At 42.5% G+C, this 18,150-nt stretch overlaps 1 protein-coding gene across 4 annotated transcripts in view; it reads left to right on the top strand.

Moving 5' to 3' along the window:
- LOC106583181 (E3 ubiquitin-protein ligase RAD18) overlaps nt 1-7,219 on the top strand; it is a 99,752-nt gene extending 92,533 nt beyond the window's left edge. For 3 of the 4 annotated variants that reach the window (XR_001323457.3, XM_014167080.3, XM_014167078.3), the window contains one exon: nt 5,907-7,219. Coding sequence is in view for 2 of the 4 variants with exons in the window: in XM_014167080.3 (XP_014022555.1) it covers nt 5,907-6,043 (137 nt within the window). In the remaining 2 variants the exon portion in view is untranslated. The remainder of the gene's footprint in view (nt 1-5,906) is intronic. The other variant, XR_006761306.2, reaches the window with a different exon arrangement.
- The last annotated feature ends 10,931 nt before the right edge of the window (nt 7,220-18,150 follow it).

The raw sequence follows: 18,150 nt of genomic DNA, 5'->3' as shown, positions 1-18,150 counted from the left end.
TCTGTTGACAAGGCTCTTTCAGAACTTTTATGGTTTTCAGAAAGCCTTTGTTGAACTGGACTTGGTACTTAATGCAGGGAAAAATAAGTATACAGTTGAAGTCGGATGTTTACATACACCTTAGCCAAATACATTTAAACTCAGTTTTTCACAATTCCTGACATTTAATCCTTGCAAAAATTCCCTGTCTTAGGTCAGTTAAGATCACAACTTTATTTTTAAGAATGTGAAATGTCAGAATAATAGTAGAGAGAAATATTTTTTTCAGCTTTTATTTCTTTCATCACATTCCCTGTGGGTCAGAAGTTTACATGCACTCAATTAGTATTTGGTAGCATTGTCTTTAAATTGTTTAACTTGGGTCAAACGTTTCGGGTAGCCTTCCACAAGCTTCCCAAATAAGTTGGGTGAATTTTGGCCCATTCCTCCTGACAGAGCTGGTCTAACTGAGTCAGGTTTTTTAGGCCTCCTTGCTCGCACACGCTTTTTCAGTTCTGCCAACACATTTTCTATAGGGTTGAGGTCAGGGCTTTGTGATGGCCACTCCAATACCTTGACTTTGTTGTCCTTAAGCCATTTTGCCACAACTTTGGAAGTATGCTTGGGGTCATTGTCCATTTGGAAGATCCATTTGCGACCAAGCTTTAACTTCCTGACTGATGTCTTGAGATGTTGCTTTAATATAGCCACATAATTTTCCTCCCTCATGATGCCATCTATTTTGTGAAGTGCACCAGTCCCTCCTGCAGCAAAGCACCCCCACAACATGATGCTGCCACCTCTGTGCTTCACGGTTGCGATGGTGTTCTTCGGCTTGCAAGCATCCCCCTTTTTCCTCCAAGCATAACGATGGTTATTGTGGCCAATCAGTTCTATTTTTGTTTCATCAGACCAGAGGACATTTCTCAAAAAAGTACGATCTTTGTCCCCATGTGCAGTTGCAAACCGTGGCCTGGCTTTTTTTATGGTGGTTTTGGAGCAGTGGCTTCTTCCTTGCTGAGCGGCCTTTCAGGTTATGTCGATGTAGGACTCGTTTTACTGTGGATATAGATACTTTTGTACCTGTTTCCTCCAGCATCTTCACAAGGTCCTTTGCTGTTGTTCTGGGATTGATTTGCACTTTTCGCACCAAAGTACGTTCATCTCTAGGAGGCAGAACACGTCTCCTTCCTGAGCGGTATGACGGCTGCATGGTCCAATGGTGTTTATACTTGCGTACTATTGTTTGTACAGATGAACGTAGCCTTCCCTGTAGCTCAGTTGGTAGAGCATGGTGTTTGCAACGCCAGGGTTGTGGGTTCGATTCCCACGGGGGGGCAGCACAGAAATAAAATGTATGAAATGTATGCATTCACTACTGTAAGTCGCTCTGGATAAGTGTGTCTGCTAAATGACTAAAATGTAAAATGTAAATGTACCTTCAGGCGTTTGGAAATTGCTCCCAAGGATGAACCAGACTTGGGGAGGTCTACAATTTTTTGGCTGATTTCTTTTGATTCTCCCATGATGTCAAGCAAAGAGGCACTGAGTTTAAAGCTAGGCCTTGAAATACATCCACAGGTACACCGCCAATTGACTCAAATTATGTCAATTAGCCTATCAGAAGCGTCTAAAGCCATGACATCATTTTCTGTAATTTTCCAAGCTGTTTAAAGGCACAGTCACTTAGTGTATGTAAACTTCTGACCCACTGGAATTCTGATACAGTGAATTATAAGTGAAATAATCTGTCTGTAAACAATTGTTGTGAAATGTACTTGTGTCATGCACAAAGTAGATGTCCTAACCGACTTGCCAAAACTATAGTTTGTTAACCTCTCTAGGGTAGGTGGCACCAAATCGTCCCACCTACTCAACAGCCAGTGTAATCCCGTGGCGCGTTATTCAAAAACCTCAAAAATGCAAAAACTTCAATTTTTCAAACATATGACTATTTTACACCATTTTAAAGACAAGACTCTCGTTAATCTAACCACACTGTCCGATTTCAAAAAGGCTTTACAACGAAAGCAAAACATTAGATTATGTCAGCAGAGTACCCAGCCAGAAATAATCAGACACCCATTTTTCAAGCTAGCATATAATGTCACATAAACCCAAACCACAGCTAAATGCAGCACTAACCTTTGATGATCTTCATCAGATGACAACCCTAGGACATTATGTTATACAATACATGCATGTTTTGTTCAATCAAGTTCATATTTATATCAAAAAACAGCTTTTTACATTAGCATGTGACTAGCATTCCCACCGAACACTGCCGGTGAATTTACTAAATTACTCACGATAAACGTTCACAAAAAGCATAACAATTATTTTAAGAATTATAGATACAGAACTCCTCTATGCACTCGATATGTCCGATTTTAAAATAGCTTTTCAGTGAAAGCACATTTTTCAATATTCTCAGTAAATAGCCCGGCATCACAGGGCTAGCTATTTAGACACCCAGCAAGTTTAGCACTCACCAAAGTCAGATTTACTATAAGAAAAATGATATTACCTTTGCTGTCTTCGTCAGAATGCACTCCCAGGACTTCTACTTCAATAACAAATGTTGGTTTGGTTCAAAATAATCCATAGTTATATCCAAACAGCGGCGTTTTGTTCGTGCGTTCAAGACACTATCCGAAAGGGTAAATAAGGGTGACGAGCATGGCGCAATACGTGACAAAAAAATTCTAAATATTCCATTACCGTACTTCAAAGCATGTCAACCGCTGTTTAAAATCAATTTTTATGCCATTTTTCTCATAAAAAAGCGATAATATTCCGACCGGGAATCTGCGTTTAGGTAAACAGACGAAAGAAATAAAGCATGGGGTCGACTCGGGCACGCGCCTAAGCCCATAGTACTCTGATCGGCCACTTGCCAAACGCGATAAAGTGTTTCAGCCAGAGGCTGCCTCGATATCGTTCAGCTTTTTCCCGGGCTCTGAGAGCCTATGGCAGCCGTAGGAAGTGTCACGTTAGAGCAAAGATCCTCAGTCTTCAATAAAAAGAGCCAAGATGAAACACAACTTGTCAGACAGGCCACTTCCTGCATGGAATCTTCTCAGGTTTTGGCCTGCCATTTGATTTCTGTTATACTCACAGACACCATTCAAACAGTTTTAGAAACTTTAGGGTGTTTTCTATCCAAAGCCAATAATTATATGCATATTCTAGTTACTGGGCAGGAGTAGTAACCAGATTAAATCGGGTACGTTTTTTATCCGGCCGTGTCAATACTGCCCCCTAGCCCTAACAGGTTAACAAGAAATTTGTGGAATGGTTGAAAAACGAGTTTTAATGACTCCAACCTAAGTGTATGTAAACTTCCGACTTCAACTGTATGTTATTTTCCAAAAAGCTTTCAAATGTATCTGATGGTTTCTGCATATTTGCTTTGGATGGTGCCCACATTGTTTTTGTCCCGGCTTATAAAAATCTGGATTGAAGAAAAGCTATCTTTCAAAAAGCATATTGATGAGTTAGTTAAGAATTAAAATGGGCTTCCTTTGTAGCAGTGGTCACCAACCTTTTCTGAGTCAAAATGGAAGCAGAGATCTATCACTCTGATTTTTTTTAAACATAAAAAACAAGCATATGCAACATTAACCAAATAAAAACTGTTCTGTAGCGATAAGGTTTGTGCAGTAGACTATAGGCCCAATACATTTTCACTGCATATTGGCTACGCTTGAATTTCTCTGCCAATGTGGTACTTCTCAGACCATTTATAAATTATATTTCAACATTTTAGGTATTTGATCCCACTGGTACTTGATCATTTGTTGTAATACTTGTGAGTGACAGCTGAGTGAGCATAATCATTTGTTTATTTTTTTACTGGACTGATGGCTTGCATCTGATGGTCAGTCAGAGGAGAGAGCAGTGGTGAGGCTGCCTCCCACCTGACTCACCATCCCTCTTATTATGTACTTTGGTTTTGGAGATTTGTTAAACGTTATCAAACTACTCCATTTATACCAAGTTCGATTCTCCTGCGCCTGACTTCCCTGCCACCTACACACACGACATTACACTGCTGAATCAAGTGCACCTACTATTAACAGCGTGAAGAAAGAAAACATTTTTTATTTTTTTTTACAGAAATGTTTGGTGATCAACTAGGAATTGCTTGGAGATCGACCGGTTGGTGAACACTGCTTTATAGGAATAGGTCATGCCTTTCGTTAAATAGCAACAAAAAAAACAGACATTCAGTTGACATTCATCCCGGTTATAGATTATGGTGATATTGTCTATATGAATGCTGCTACTGCTGTATTGAAACAATTGGATGTTTGTCATAGTGCACTCACTGCACTTTCTTATGGGCTACAGTTTCAGTACACGTCACTCCATTCTGTATCAGAAAGTAGGCTGGCCCTCTTTTAAGTCTCGTAGATCAATGCACTGTTCTCTATTTCTTTATAAAACCCTCTTTTGCAAACTTCCGCCATACCTTACTTCATTGTTAAATTACAGACATACGTATCAGCAGACCCGATGGTTAACTCTAGATGTCCGGTTGATCTCTACGGAATTAGGTATATCTGCATGCGCCCTGTATATGGAATGATCTGCAGAGCTCTCTGCACCTTGATGTTCTGGTGCCTTTAGGGCAGTTCAAGTTGATAATGGAGGACCTCATTGTTGAAGAATGTGTTTTGCTTCTTAAATGAATTCTAGTATTGTATGCTATTATTACATTTTATATTTTGTGTTCATGCAGAGCTCCCTTGAAAAAGAGGCATTGGTCTCAATTGGACTCCCTGCTAAAATAAAGGTGAAATAGAATAAAAAATCCTAGGAGGGTGACCTGAAGGGCCACCGTAGCTCTTATTGAGACTGTGCTCTTTGAGCTGCAGCACCCTGCCAGGCTGACACTTTACGTCAGGGATGGGCAACTGCGGACCAATAAGGTGCAATTTCGAAATGTGGTTGTGCATCAGCTGTCACTCAATTAGCCCATGTCAGCAAAAATATTTTAGATTGGTAAGTTAGCCGGACGCTGGACTATCTAAACTTGTATGAAGAATGGTTGAATTACTAACCGGGATAGGGCCCATTGATCATCAGTTATCATATTAAAAACTGCAAACATTTTCCTCCACCCAATGGCAAAATGTGTAGAATTGCAGGAAATCCGTTATAAAATTGCTAAATCTTCTCTCTGCCCCATGGCAAAATGTGTTGAATTGCAGGAGGGGTGTATGGATGTGGGTACTGCAGGCCCATGAGCCACTACGGCCCCTCAGGATTAGTTCCGTTTTTCTGTGGCCCCCACTCCCATCAAAGTTGCCTATCCCTGCTTTACATTTAGTGATGTTTTATATTCACTCCACAGGGCCCTAATGAGCCTGACAGTGTAGAGGGGGTCTGTGACCTGCTGCCCTCTGCAGAGACATGACCTCCACATGTTGACCTTCTGTCTGTATTCATGGGTATGTGGCCACAAGGGAATGTGAGAAGAGAACAGAGCAGAACAGGGAGATCCTTTATGTTATTAGCCATCTGCAGTGACCGTAGACAGTCAATTAGGATCTGCACTGTACTGCATTGACCACCATGACCAACACTTCAACACATCAGCATCGTTTCCCTGGAAACACTGTTGCCAAGGAGTGCTTTAATCTAGCTATATCATTAGTGGTGATACCACATAGGGATGGGAGATTTAACCATAATGTTCTTCTGTTCTTTCCCCCGGATCAACCACATGAACCAGGACTCATCCGGCTAATAGACAGCTGTTGCTGTTCCGTTTGTCTGTGAGAGAATATCTCCATAGATGTCCTGCATTGTCCTACTTGATTATTTTCTAATAATGTGATTTGGCCTTTCTGCTCCATTATCCTGGGGCTTGTTATATGATCAAAGGCCCTAGACTCACTTCTGAGAATTTCTCTCCCCAGAGTTTTGGAGAACGCCTCGAGTGGGAAACGGGCCTCCTGCTCCAAGGAGGAAGACTCTTCTCCGCCACTTGTCCTGGGAAAACGAGCGCGGAAAACCTGGGAAGAGGACAGGAAGGAGTCGAGCTGAACTCTGTTAAACGCCTTCACCTTTCTATCTAATTACTTTAAGCACATTTTCAGGATATAGCATGTTATGCAATACATTTTATTTGTCATTTTATAACTGGGTTGTTCCACCAATTAGATACATTTTGAGTGGTGAAACTTGGTGGCGAAAAACCCAGTTTATTTCACCTAATTGTAACAGTCTGTCATAAAGAGCACATATGTGAAATTATGTTTTTTAACACTGGATAAAAGTAGAGACTCAGAGCTACAAAATTGTATATCATATACTGCATTTTTGAGGAACAATGGGAAAGTAATTCTGCTTTGAAACTTGATACATTTTTAACCTCACTTTTGAGAAAAGGACCTTTGAATGTTTTGATACTACTGGAGATCTCTCCTTTGTCTATACCCATTCAGCATTGTTCACACCCTGTTAAGCCAACCCCACTATCTCTTTAAGGATTCACATGTGAGGTCGTGCTAAACCTTTGAGTAGTGTAGTGAAGATTAAGACTTAAAGTAGTAGCCTACAATAAGGAAAAATTCCAGGTAAACAGAAAGTACAATTATTTTATAAATATTAGATTACGCTTACTCAGACACACTTCTCTAAATTGATGGGTCATGTGAAATAAATTCTATAAACCCCAGCCACATCCAGTGGTGGGAAAAGTACTAAATGGTCATACTTGAGTAAAAGTAAAGATACCTTAATAGAAAATAACTCATGAGGGATATATGAGTTTCCAGCTTCAGTGATTTTTGCAATTTGTTCCAGTCATTGGCAGCAGAGAACTGGAAGGAAAGGCAGCCAAAGGAGGAGTTGGCTTTGTTGTGAGGCCGGTATTGCCAAATTCTCTAAAACGACATTGGAGGCTTATGGTAGAGAAATGAACATTCAATTCTCTGGCCACAGCTCTGGTGGACATTCCTGCAGTCAGCATGCCAATTGCACACTCCCTCAACTTGAGACATCTGTGGTGTTGTGTGACAAAACTGCACATTTTAGATTGTCCATTTATTGTCCCCAGCACAAGGTGCACCTGGGTAATAATGATCATGCATTTTAATTTGTTTCTTGATATGCCACACCTGTCAGGTGGATGGATTATCTTGGCAAATGAGAAATGCTCACTAACAGGGATGTAAACAAATTTGTGCACCACATTTTACAGAAATACACTTTTTGTGCATATGGAACATTTCTGTGATGTTTATTTCAGCTCATGAAACATGGGACCAACACTTTACATGTTGCATTTATATTTTTGTTAAGTGTAATTGCTGATTGCCTAGGAGAGGAGATACTATTTCCCCTCCAATACAGCCACTGATTACGGAAACAACAACAGTCACAAATTGCCCTGCCCCTTAATCCTGGTTGATGTGTCAACGATCATCTGCAAATTATGAGCAGTCAGCAGTTCACACACCACGTACGCTACTGGGAAGACAGACAACGCTTCAAGTAGTTGGCCCTACATACAGTTGAAGTCGGAAGTTTACATACACTTAGGTTGTAGTCATTAAAACGCGTTTTTCAACCACTCCACAAATTTCTTGTTAACAAACTATAGTTTTGGCAAGTCGGTTAGGACATCTACTTTGTGCATGACACAAGTACATTTTACAACAATTGTTTACAGACAGATTATTTCACTTATAATTCACTGTATCACAATTCCAGTGGGTCAGAAGTTTACATACACTAAGTTGACTGTGCCTTTAAACAGCTTGGAAAATTCCTGAAAATTATGTCATGGCTATAGAAGCTTCTGATAGGCTAATTGACATCATTTGAGTCAATTGGAGGTGTACCTGTGAATGTTTTTCGAGGTCTACCTTCAAACTCAGTGCCTCTTTGCTTGACATCATGGGAGAATCAAAAGAAATCAGGCAAGACCTGCTGGAGGAAACCGGTACAAAAGTATCTATATCCACAGTAAAATGACTCCTATATCGGCATAACCTGAAAGGCCGCTCGGCAAGGAAGAAGCCACTGCTCCAAAACAGCCAATACAAAGCCAGACTATGGTTTGTAACTGCACATGGGGACAAAGATCGTACTTTTTGGAGAAATGTCCTCTGTTCTGATGAAACAAAAATAGAATTGTTTGGCCATAATGACCATCGTTATGTTTGGAGGAAAAAGGGGGAGGCTTGCAAGCCGTAGAACGCCATCCCAACCGTGAAGCACGGGGATGGCAGCATCATGTTGTGGGTGTGCTTTGCTGCAGGAGGGACTGGTGCACTTCACATAATAGATTGCATCATGAGGGAGGAAAATGATGTGGATATATTGAAGCAACATCTCAAGACATCAGTCAGGAAGTTAAAGCTTGGTCGCAAATGGATCTTCCAAATGGACAATGACCCCAAGCATACTTCCAAAGTTATGGCTTAAGGACAACAAAGTCAAGGTATTGGAGTGGCCATCACAAAGCCCTGACCTCAACCCTATAGAACATTTGTGGGCAGAATTGAAAAAGTACACCAGCTCTGTCAGGAGGAATGGGCCAAAATTCACCCAACTTATTGTGGGAAGCTTGTGGAAGGCTCCCCAAAACGTTTGACCCATGTTAAACAATTTAAAGGCAATGCTACCAAATACTAATTGAGTGTATGTAAACTTCTGACCCACTGGGAATGTGATGAAAGAAATAAAAGCTGAAATAAATAATTCTCTCTACTATTATTCTGACATTTAACATACTTAAAATAAAGTGGTGATCCTAACTGACCTAAGACAGGGAATTTTTTCGAGGATTAAATGTCAGGAATTGTGAAAAACTGAGTTTAAATGTATTTGGCTAAGGTGTATGTAAACTTCCGACTTCAACTGTAGCAAAGAGACAATACTAGACAACGTATACTTGGAGATATCAGGCGTCCTCTAGTTATAGAATAAAGACCCCCCTCCCCCTTCCTCACATACTTTGTGCATGACACCCCTGATAGCAGTGCACCGGGGCCTCAATATACAGGTGGTTTTGTGCACAAAGACCTCTGGTACACATTTGCAGAGGTTAGGTGAGATGTTCTCTAGAGGAGCTCTGCTATTGTGCTTAAGATTGCAGCTGTGCAAATGACCCCAGGGACTACAAATTTAAGAGGAAAGTTAAGTGAAAGACCAGGATGATTCTTCTGGTAATTCACCTTGCCCTTCCCCAGCTCTGTGCCTGTGCAGTTGTTGGATGTGTGATGTGGTTGTTTCAATGTTAATCTGTTCCTTTAGTTTGTCCGACCCTCAATCCCCGCATCAGGTGTTTGCTCCCATGCCTGGCCTGCTGTTTGTCTGCCACAGATTAGCTGGAGCTGAGACGGGTCGGATTTGCCTGTCATTTGCAATTCACGCTGAGCGCCTATGTATAAACAGCTCTCAAACTGATTTTGGGTTTGTTTGAAAGCATAGAGCGGGCCAATGTAATTCAATATGTAGTCAAGGTCAGAAAGAAAACAAAAGAGAGCGAGAGAACTGTAAGGAGGAGGCCTGCCGGTTTTCTATGTAGGGGTGAAGAAGCAGGAGCACTTTGGAGACCTGACCTCAAATGAAAACAGCATAGCTGGAGCTAGGCCGGACCGTGATATGGTGTTGCTCCAGTCACTGGACCAGAGCAGGGAGGTGTCTCGGCCCCTCACACTGCAGGGGCCAACTGCACTGACTGGACACTGAGCAAAGACGGACAGGGGCACCTCACTGCGGCACAGAGATACAGACACTGGCCCAATATTAAAGTGACGTGCTCATCCCGGCACACTGCTTCCTCACTCTCTCCCAGTTTTCCTCCCTCCGTCCCGCACGCTGGAGAGCAAACTTAGATGCACTATGCAAATATCACACAGCCATTTCCTGGTTGCCAAATCAGTTTGCCTAATTTCAGTTTGTGACAAAAAAAAGCAAGTATAGTGTAGATAATAATTCTACCATCTAAACTGCTGTTACGTATCTTTTCCATGACCAAAAATATTGTATTCAACTGTTTGAAGCTGGTGTGCAAAACCGAAAGTAAAAGACGCAAAAACAAAACTTAAGAATGGGAAGCATAGAAATAGCACACATAGAACATCTACCGCTTCTTATCTTGCTTTCAATGAGAATGCCACATCTATAACACATTTTTAAATGAATATGGTCAGGCCGCCCAAAAAGTTACATAGTGCAGCTTTAAAGAGTGAGAGTTAAACAACAGTCTAGCTCTTCTAACATCTCTCATGCCACCTGGAGCATTGGCTCTGCAGCTATTAAATATCACCTGTAATGACTTACTATCAAGGTGACAGGTGCAACACATCCTGACCAACGAGGATGACCAATCAGGGCACGTTCACCCCCAAATAGAACCAAACTCCAAAACCTGTAACAAAAGGTACAAGAATATCCTAGAAGACAGTAGAGCTGTCCCAGTTAAGACCCTCAGGGTGTCCACCAGCCTCCAGAGAGTGGGGTCAAATCTCAATGTCACAGTCAGGGATCAGAGCAATCTCTCCCTCGGGCAGGGCCAGTTTATCCAACTCTCCTTCACACACAGCCAGTCATGCACCACACCTCCCTGTCTGCCCTGCTGAACTCCTCCACTGCTGGGTTGGCAGTACATTATGGGCTCAATTCAATTACTACTGCATTGCAGCATTTACAAAGTACAGAGCAGGGCCTAGTTTCACATTTCCAATTTTCAGAATAAGATGTGCCAAGTCTTGTAAACAAAGACACTGTATTAACATTGCTATGAGGGGTTATATTGAGTTCCTGCCTTAGTGCCCCAGTCTGTCTTAGCGCTGGGTTGCTCTTCTCACATTCAGATGGGGGAAAAGCATTTCACCCACGTTCATGCGTTTCATTTACGGGTTATTGCATTTCCTCCCTTTCTAATTGCATTTATTTTCAGAGGCATATTGTAAATGCTGCCGTATGCGTAATGACACATGAAGCAGGCAGTCAAATACTAAACTGAAAATCAGTTCTAACTTAATTCTGAGACGAGGGGCAGAGTTTGACAGCCTGTTTAAACTTTAGACATCCTGTGAGTGACTGGTGAATATGTGTGCGGTGTGCTGTGGTACGGACTACAGAGTGATGAAAAGTACCCATTTAATTGCCACTGAATTGCAATGCATTCCCCAGAGGCATGTTAGCAGCCTGAGCTATGTGCTATCAGAGCCCAGATCTTTAGGCTAGCACAGGTCAAATATGGTTAATCAACACTACAGGATTCCACTTTAATATTAAGCATGCAGCCATGAACACGGAGCCTTTCTATTTATCTAAATATTGCAGCCTTGTGCATCGCCAAATAAAGATTAGGAGGCCAGGTGTGTTATATGTTACATTATTAGCCGAGATATTTTTTTGTGTTATTACATACAGCCGTAAAGAACTTTTGGATATCAGAGTGGCGGTAAGTCACCAGCATTACAACCATAAATACGACTTTTCCGAATTGTATACTTTGTTTTTACCACCCAGGGCAATTGAACTTATTCCAGAGGCTGCTCCAAAACACCGCGGGCGGAGATGAGGTATTCGGAGTGGACTTCTAGTTCGACTCAGGAGGCATGCACACCATCCATCGCTTCCGAGTATATTACTCGCTAATGTTCAGTCTCTGGATAATAAAGTAGACAAGCTCAGGGCAAGGATCACAAACAACGATGAGACAGCCTGTTGGGAGGAGTTCAAAGACCTCGCAGTGTGGTGCCAGGAAAAAAACCTCTCCCTCAACGTGATCAAGACAAAGGAGATGATTGTGGACTACAGAAAAAGGAGGACCGAGCACATCCCCATTCTCATCGACGGGGCTGTAGTGGAGCAGGTTACGAGCTTCAAGTTCCTTGGTGTCCACATCACCAACAAACTATCATGGTCCAAACACACCAAGACAGTCGTGAAGAGGGCACGACAACGCCTATTCCCCCTCAAGAGACTGAAAAGATTTGGCATGGGTCCTCAGATCCTCAAAAGGTTTTACAGCTGCACCATCGAGAGCATCCTAACTGGTTGCATCACTGCCTGGTATGGCAACTTGCGGCCTCCGTCCGCAAGGCGCTACAGAGGATAGTGTGTACAGGCCCATTACATCACTGGGGCCAAGTTTCCTGCCATCCAGGACCTCTATACCAGGCGGTGTCAGAGGAAAGCCCTAAAAAATTGCCAAAAACTCCAGCCACCCTAGTTATACACTGTTCTCTCTGCTACCGCACGGCAAGCGGTACTGGAACGCCAAGTCTAGGTCCAAAAGGCTTCTGATCAGCTTCTACCCCCAAGCCATAAGACTCATTAACAGCTAATCAAATGGCTACCCGGATTATTTGCATTTTTACGCTGCTGCTACTCTCTGTTTATTCTCCATGCATAGTCACTTTATATCTACCTACAGTTGAAGTCGGAAGATTACATACACTTAGGTTGGAGTCATTAAAACTTGTTTTTCAACCACTCCATACATTTCTTGTTAACAAACTACAGTTTTGGCAAGTCGGTTAGGACATCTACTCTGTGCATGACACAGATTATTTCACTTATATCATAATTCCAGTGGGTCAGAAGTTTATATACACTAAATTGACCATGCCTTTAAACAGCTTGGAAAATTCCAGATAAAGATGTCATGGCTTTAGACACTTCTGATAGGATAATTGACATCATTTGAGTCAATTGGAGGTGTACCTGTGGATGTATTTCAAGCCCTACCTTCAAACTCAGTGCCTCTTTGCTTGACATCATGGGAGAATCAAAAGAAATCAGCCAAGACCTCAGAAAAAAAATGTAGACCTCCCCAAGTCTGGTTCATCCTTGGGAGCAATTTCCAAACCCTGAAGGTACCACGTTCATCTGTACAAACAATAGTACCCAAGTATAAACACCAGGGGACCATACAGCCATCATACTGCTCAGGAAGGAGACGCGTTCTGGCTGCTAGAGATTAATGTACTTTGGTGCAAAAAGTGCAAATCAATCCCAGAACAACAGCAAAGGACCTTGTGAAGATACTGGAGGAAACGGGTACAAATGTATCTATATCCACAGTAAAACGAGTCCTATATCGACATAACCTGAAAGGCCGCTCAGCAAGGAAGTAACCACTGCTCCAAAATAGCCATAAAAAAGCCAGGCCATGGTTTGCAACTGCACATGGGGACAAAGATCATACTTTTTGGAGAAATGTCCTCTGGTCTGATGAAACAAAAATAGAACTCTTTGGCCATAATAACCATTGTTATGTTTGGAGGGAAAAGGGGGAGGCTTGCAAGCCGAAGAACACCATCCCAACCGTGAAGCACAGAGGTGGCAGCATCATGTTGTGGGGGTGCTTTGCTGCAGGAGGGACTGGTGCACTTCACAAAATAGATGGCATCATGAGGATGAAAAATTATGTGGCTATATTGAAGCAACATCTCAAGACATCAGTCAGGAAGTTAAAGCTTGGTCGCAAATGGGTATTCCAAATGGACAATGACCCCAAGCATACTTCCAAAGGTGTGGCAAAATGGCTTAAGGACAACAAAGTCAAGGTATTGGAGTGGCCATCACAAAGCCCTGACCTCAACCCTATAGAAAGTTTGTGGGCAGAACTGAAAAAGTGTGTGCGAGCAAGGAGGCCTAAAAAACCTGACTCAGTTACACCAGCTCTATCAGGAGGAATGGGCCAAAATTCACCCAACTTATTGTGGGAATCTTGTGGAAGGCTACCTGAAACGTTTGACCCAAGTTAAACAATTTAAAGGCAATGCTACCAAATACTAATTGAGTGTATGTAAACTTCTGACCCACTGGGAATGTGATGAAAGAAATAAAAGCTGCAATAAATCATTCTCTATACTATTATTATGACATTTAACATTCTTAAAATAAAGTGGTGATCCTAACTGACCTAAGACAGGGAATTTTTGCAAGGATTAAATGTCAGGAATTGTGAAAAACTGAGTTTAAATGTATTTGGCTAAGGTGTATGTAAACTTCCGACTTCAACTGTAGATGTACATATTACCTCGACTATCCTAAGCCCCAGGGATATACTGCCCCCATCCGTACAGCCATCTGGGTTCTTAGTCCTTCGCGCAGACAAGAATAAAGAACTCTCCGGGAAGAATAAAGGCGGAGGTGTATGTTTCATGATTAACCACTCATGATTAATACAGAAACTCAAGTCCTTTTGTTCACTCGACCTAGATTACCTCACAATCAAATGCCGACTGTATTACCTCCCAAGAGAATTCTCTTTGGTTATAGTCACAGCCGTGTATATTCCCCCTCAAGCCGATTCCACTACGGCCCTCAAGGAACTACACTGGACTTTATGCAAACTGGAAACCACATTTCCTGAGGCCGCATTTATTGTAGCTGGGGATTTTCACAAAGCAAATTTGGGGAAAGCGCTTCCGAAGTTAGACCAACACATTGACTGTAGTACTCGCGCTGGTTAAACATTGGACCACTGCTACTCAACTTTTTGAAATGCCTACAAGGCCCTCCCCTGCCCCCCATTGAACAAATCTAATCACAACTTAATGTTGCTCCTCCCTTCCTATAGGCAGGAACTCAAACAGGAATTACCCGTGCTAAGGTCTTTTCAACACTGGTCTAACCAATCGGAATCCATGCTTCAAGATTGTTTTGATCACGCGGACAGGGATATGTTCCGGGTAGCCATTTAGCCATGGCAAGGTGACTGGGAATATGGCCGCAAAACATCACTACAGAAACAAAGTGGAGTCACAGTTCAACAGCTCAGACACGAGACGTGTGTGGCAGGGTCTACAGACAATTATGGACTACACAGGAAAAACCAGCCACGTCGTGGACACTGACGTCTTGCTTCCGGACAAGCTAAACACCTTCTTCGCCCGCTTTGATGACAACACAGTGCCACCAACGCGTCCCGCTACCAAGGACTGTGGGCTTTCCTTCTCCGTGGCTGACATAAGACATTTAAATGTGTTATCCCTCGCAAGGCTGCCGGTCCAGACGGCATCCCTAGCCGCATCCTCAGAGCATGCACAGACCAGCTGGCTGGAGTGTTCACGGACATATTCATTCTCTCCCTGTCCCATTCTGCTGTCCCCACTTGCTTCAAGATGTCCACAATTGTTCCTGTACCCAAGAAAGCAAAGGTAACTGCACTAAATGACTGTCGCCACATAGCACTCACTTCTGTCATCATGAAGTCCTTTGAGAGGCTAATTTAGGATCATATCACCTCTACCTTACCTGAAACCCTAGTCCCACTACAATTTGCTTACCGCCCAAATAGATCCAAAGACAATGCAATCGCCATCGCACTGCACACTGCCCTATCTCATCTGGACAAGAGGAATACCTATCTAAGAATGCTGTTCATTGACTATAGCTCAGCATTCAACACCATAGTACCATCCAAGCTCATCATTAAGCTCGGGGCCCAGGGTCTGAAACCCACCCTGTGCAAGTGGGTCCTGGACTTCCTGATGGGCGGCCCCCCAGTGGTGAACATATGAAACAACACAGGGATCCACATGGATGCGTGCTCAGCCCCCTTCTGTTCACCCATGACTGCGTGGCCATGCACGCCTCCAACTCAATCATCAAGTTTGCAGACGACAAGACAATAGTAGGCCTGATTACCAACAATGACGAGACAGCCTACAGGGGAGGAGGTGAGGGCATTGGGAGAGTGGTGCCAGGAAAATAACCTCTCACTCAACGTCAACAAAACAAAGGAGCTGATTATGGACTTCAGGAAACAGCAGAGGGAGCACGCCCCTATCCACATCGATGGGACCGCAGTGGAGAAGGTGGAAAGCTTCAAGTTCCTTGGCGTACTCATCGCTGACGATCTGAAATGGTCCACCAACACAGACTATGTGGTGAAGAAGGCGCAACAGAGCCTCTTCAACCTCAGGAGGCTGAAGACTTTTGGCTTGTCCCCTAAAACCCTCACAAACTTTTACAGATTGAAATTGAAAGCATCCTGTCGGGCTGTATCACCGCCTGGTACGACCAACAGCACCGCTTGCAACTGCAGGGCTCTCCAGAGGGTGGCGAATTCTCCCCAACGCATCACCGTGGGCAAACTACCTGCCCTCTAGCACACCTACAGCACACGATGTCACAGGAAGGCCAAAAAAATTATCAAGGACATTAACCACCCGAGCCATGGCCTGTTCACCCCGCTATCATGCAGAAGGCTAGGTCAGTACAGGTTAGAGGTCGACCGATTATGATTTTTTTTCCCAACGCCGATACCGCTACCGATTATTGGCGGGCCAAAAACCGCCGATACTGATTAGTCGGCCGATTTTTTTATTTTTTATTTATTTGTTATAATGACAAATACAACAATACTGAATGAACACTTATTTTAACTTAATATAATACATCAATAAAATCAATTTAGCCTCAAATAAATAATGAAACATGTTCAATTTGGTTTAAATAATGCAAAAACAAAGTGTTGGAGAAGAAAGTAAAAGTGCAATATGTACCATGTAAAAAAGCTAACGTTTAAGTTCCTTGCTCAGAACTTGAGAACATATGAAAGCTGGTGGTTCCTTTTAACATGAGTCTTCAATATTCCCAGGTAAGAAGTTTTAGGTTGTAGTTATTATAGGAATTATAGGACTATTTCTCTCTACACTATTTGTATTTCATATACCTTTGACTATTGGATGTTCTTATAGGCACTTTAGTATTGCCAGTGTAACAGTATAGCTTCCGTCCCTCTCCTCGCTCCTACCTGGGCTCGAACCAGGAACACATCGACAACAGCCACCCTCGAAGCAGCGTTACCCATGCAGAGCAAGGGGAACAACTACTCCAAGTCTCAAAGCGAGTGACGTTTGAAACGCTATTAGCGCGCACCCGGCTAACTTGCTAGCCATTTCACATCGGTTACACCAGCCTAATCTTGGGAGTTGATAGGCTTGAAGTCATAAACAGCGCAATGCTTGAAGCATTGCGAAGAGCTGCTGGCAAAACGCACGAAAGTGCTGTTTGAATGAATGCTTACGAGCCTGCTGGTGCCTACCACCGCTCAGTCAGACTGCTCTATCAAATATCAAATCATAGACTTAATTATAATATAATAAACACACAAATATGAGCCTTAGGTCATTAATATGGTCGAATCCGGAAACTATCATCTCGAAAACAACGTTTTTTCTTTCAGTGAAATACGGAACCGTTCCATATTTTATCTAACGGGTGGCATCCCTAAGTCTAAATATTCCTGTTACATTGCACAATTTTCAATGTTATGTCATAATTACGTAAAATTCTGGCAAATTAGTTCGCAATGAGCCAGACGGCCTAAACTGTTGCATATACCCTGACTCTGCGTGCAATGAATGCAAGAGAAGTGACACAATTTCACCTGGTTAATATTGCCTGCTAACCTGGATTTCTTTTAGCTAAATATGCAGGTTTAAAAATATATACTTGTGTATTGATTTTAAGAAAGACATTGATGTTTATGGTTAGGTACACGTTGGAGCAATGACAGTCGCGAATGCGCACCTCATTGATTATATGCAATGCAAGACAGGCCTAGATAAACTAGTAATATCATCAACCATGTGTAGTTAACTAGTGATTATGATTGATTGATTGTTTTTTTATAAGATAAGTTTGATGCTAGCTAGCAACTTACCTTGGCTTCTTATTGCATTCGCATAACAGGCAGGCTCCTCGTGGAGTGCAATGTAAAGCAAGTGGTTAGAGCATTGGACTAGTTAACCGTAAGGTTGCAAGATTGAATCCCCGAGCTGACAAGGTAAAAATCTGTCATTCTGCCCCTGAATAAGGCAGTTGACCCACCGTTCCTAGGCTGTCATTGAAAATAAGAATGTGTTCTTAACTGACTTGCCTAGTTAAATAAAGGCGTAAAAAAAATAAAAATGTAATCGGTGTCCAAAAATACCGATTACCGATTGTTATGAAAACTTGAAATCGGCCCTAATTAATCGGCCATTCCGATTAATCGGTCGACCTCTAGTACAGGTGCATCAAAGCTGGGGCATCAAAGCTGATTGCCAACTTAAGGCCATCAGACTGTTAAATAGCCATCACTAGCCGGCTTCCAGCCGGTTACGCAACCCTGCACCTTAAGAGGCTGCTGCCCTATATACATAGACTTGGAATCACTGGCCACTTTAATAATGG

This window comes from Salmo salar, chromosome 22, assembly GCF_965601325.2.
Source record: "Salmo salar chromosome 22, fSalSal1, whole genome shotgun sequence".
Lineage (NCBI taxonomy): Eukaryota > Metazoa > Chordata > Actinopteri > Salmoniformes > Salmonidae > Salmo > Salmo salar.
Note: the sequence above shows the minus strand (reverse complement) of the source record. Positions and strands in the feature narration are given on the sequence as shown.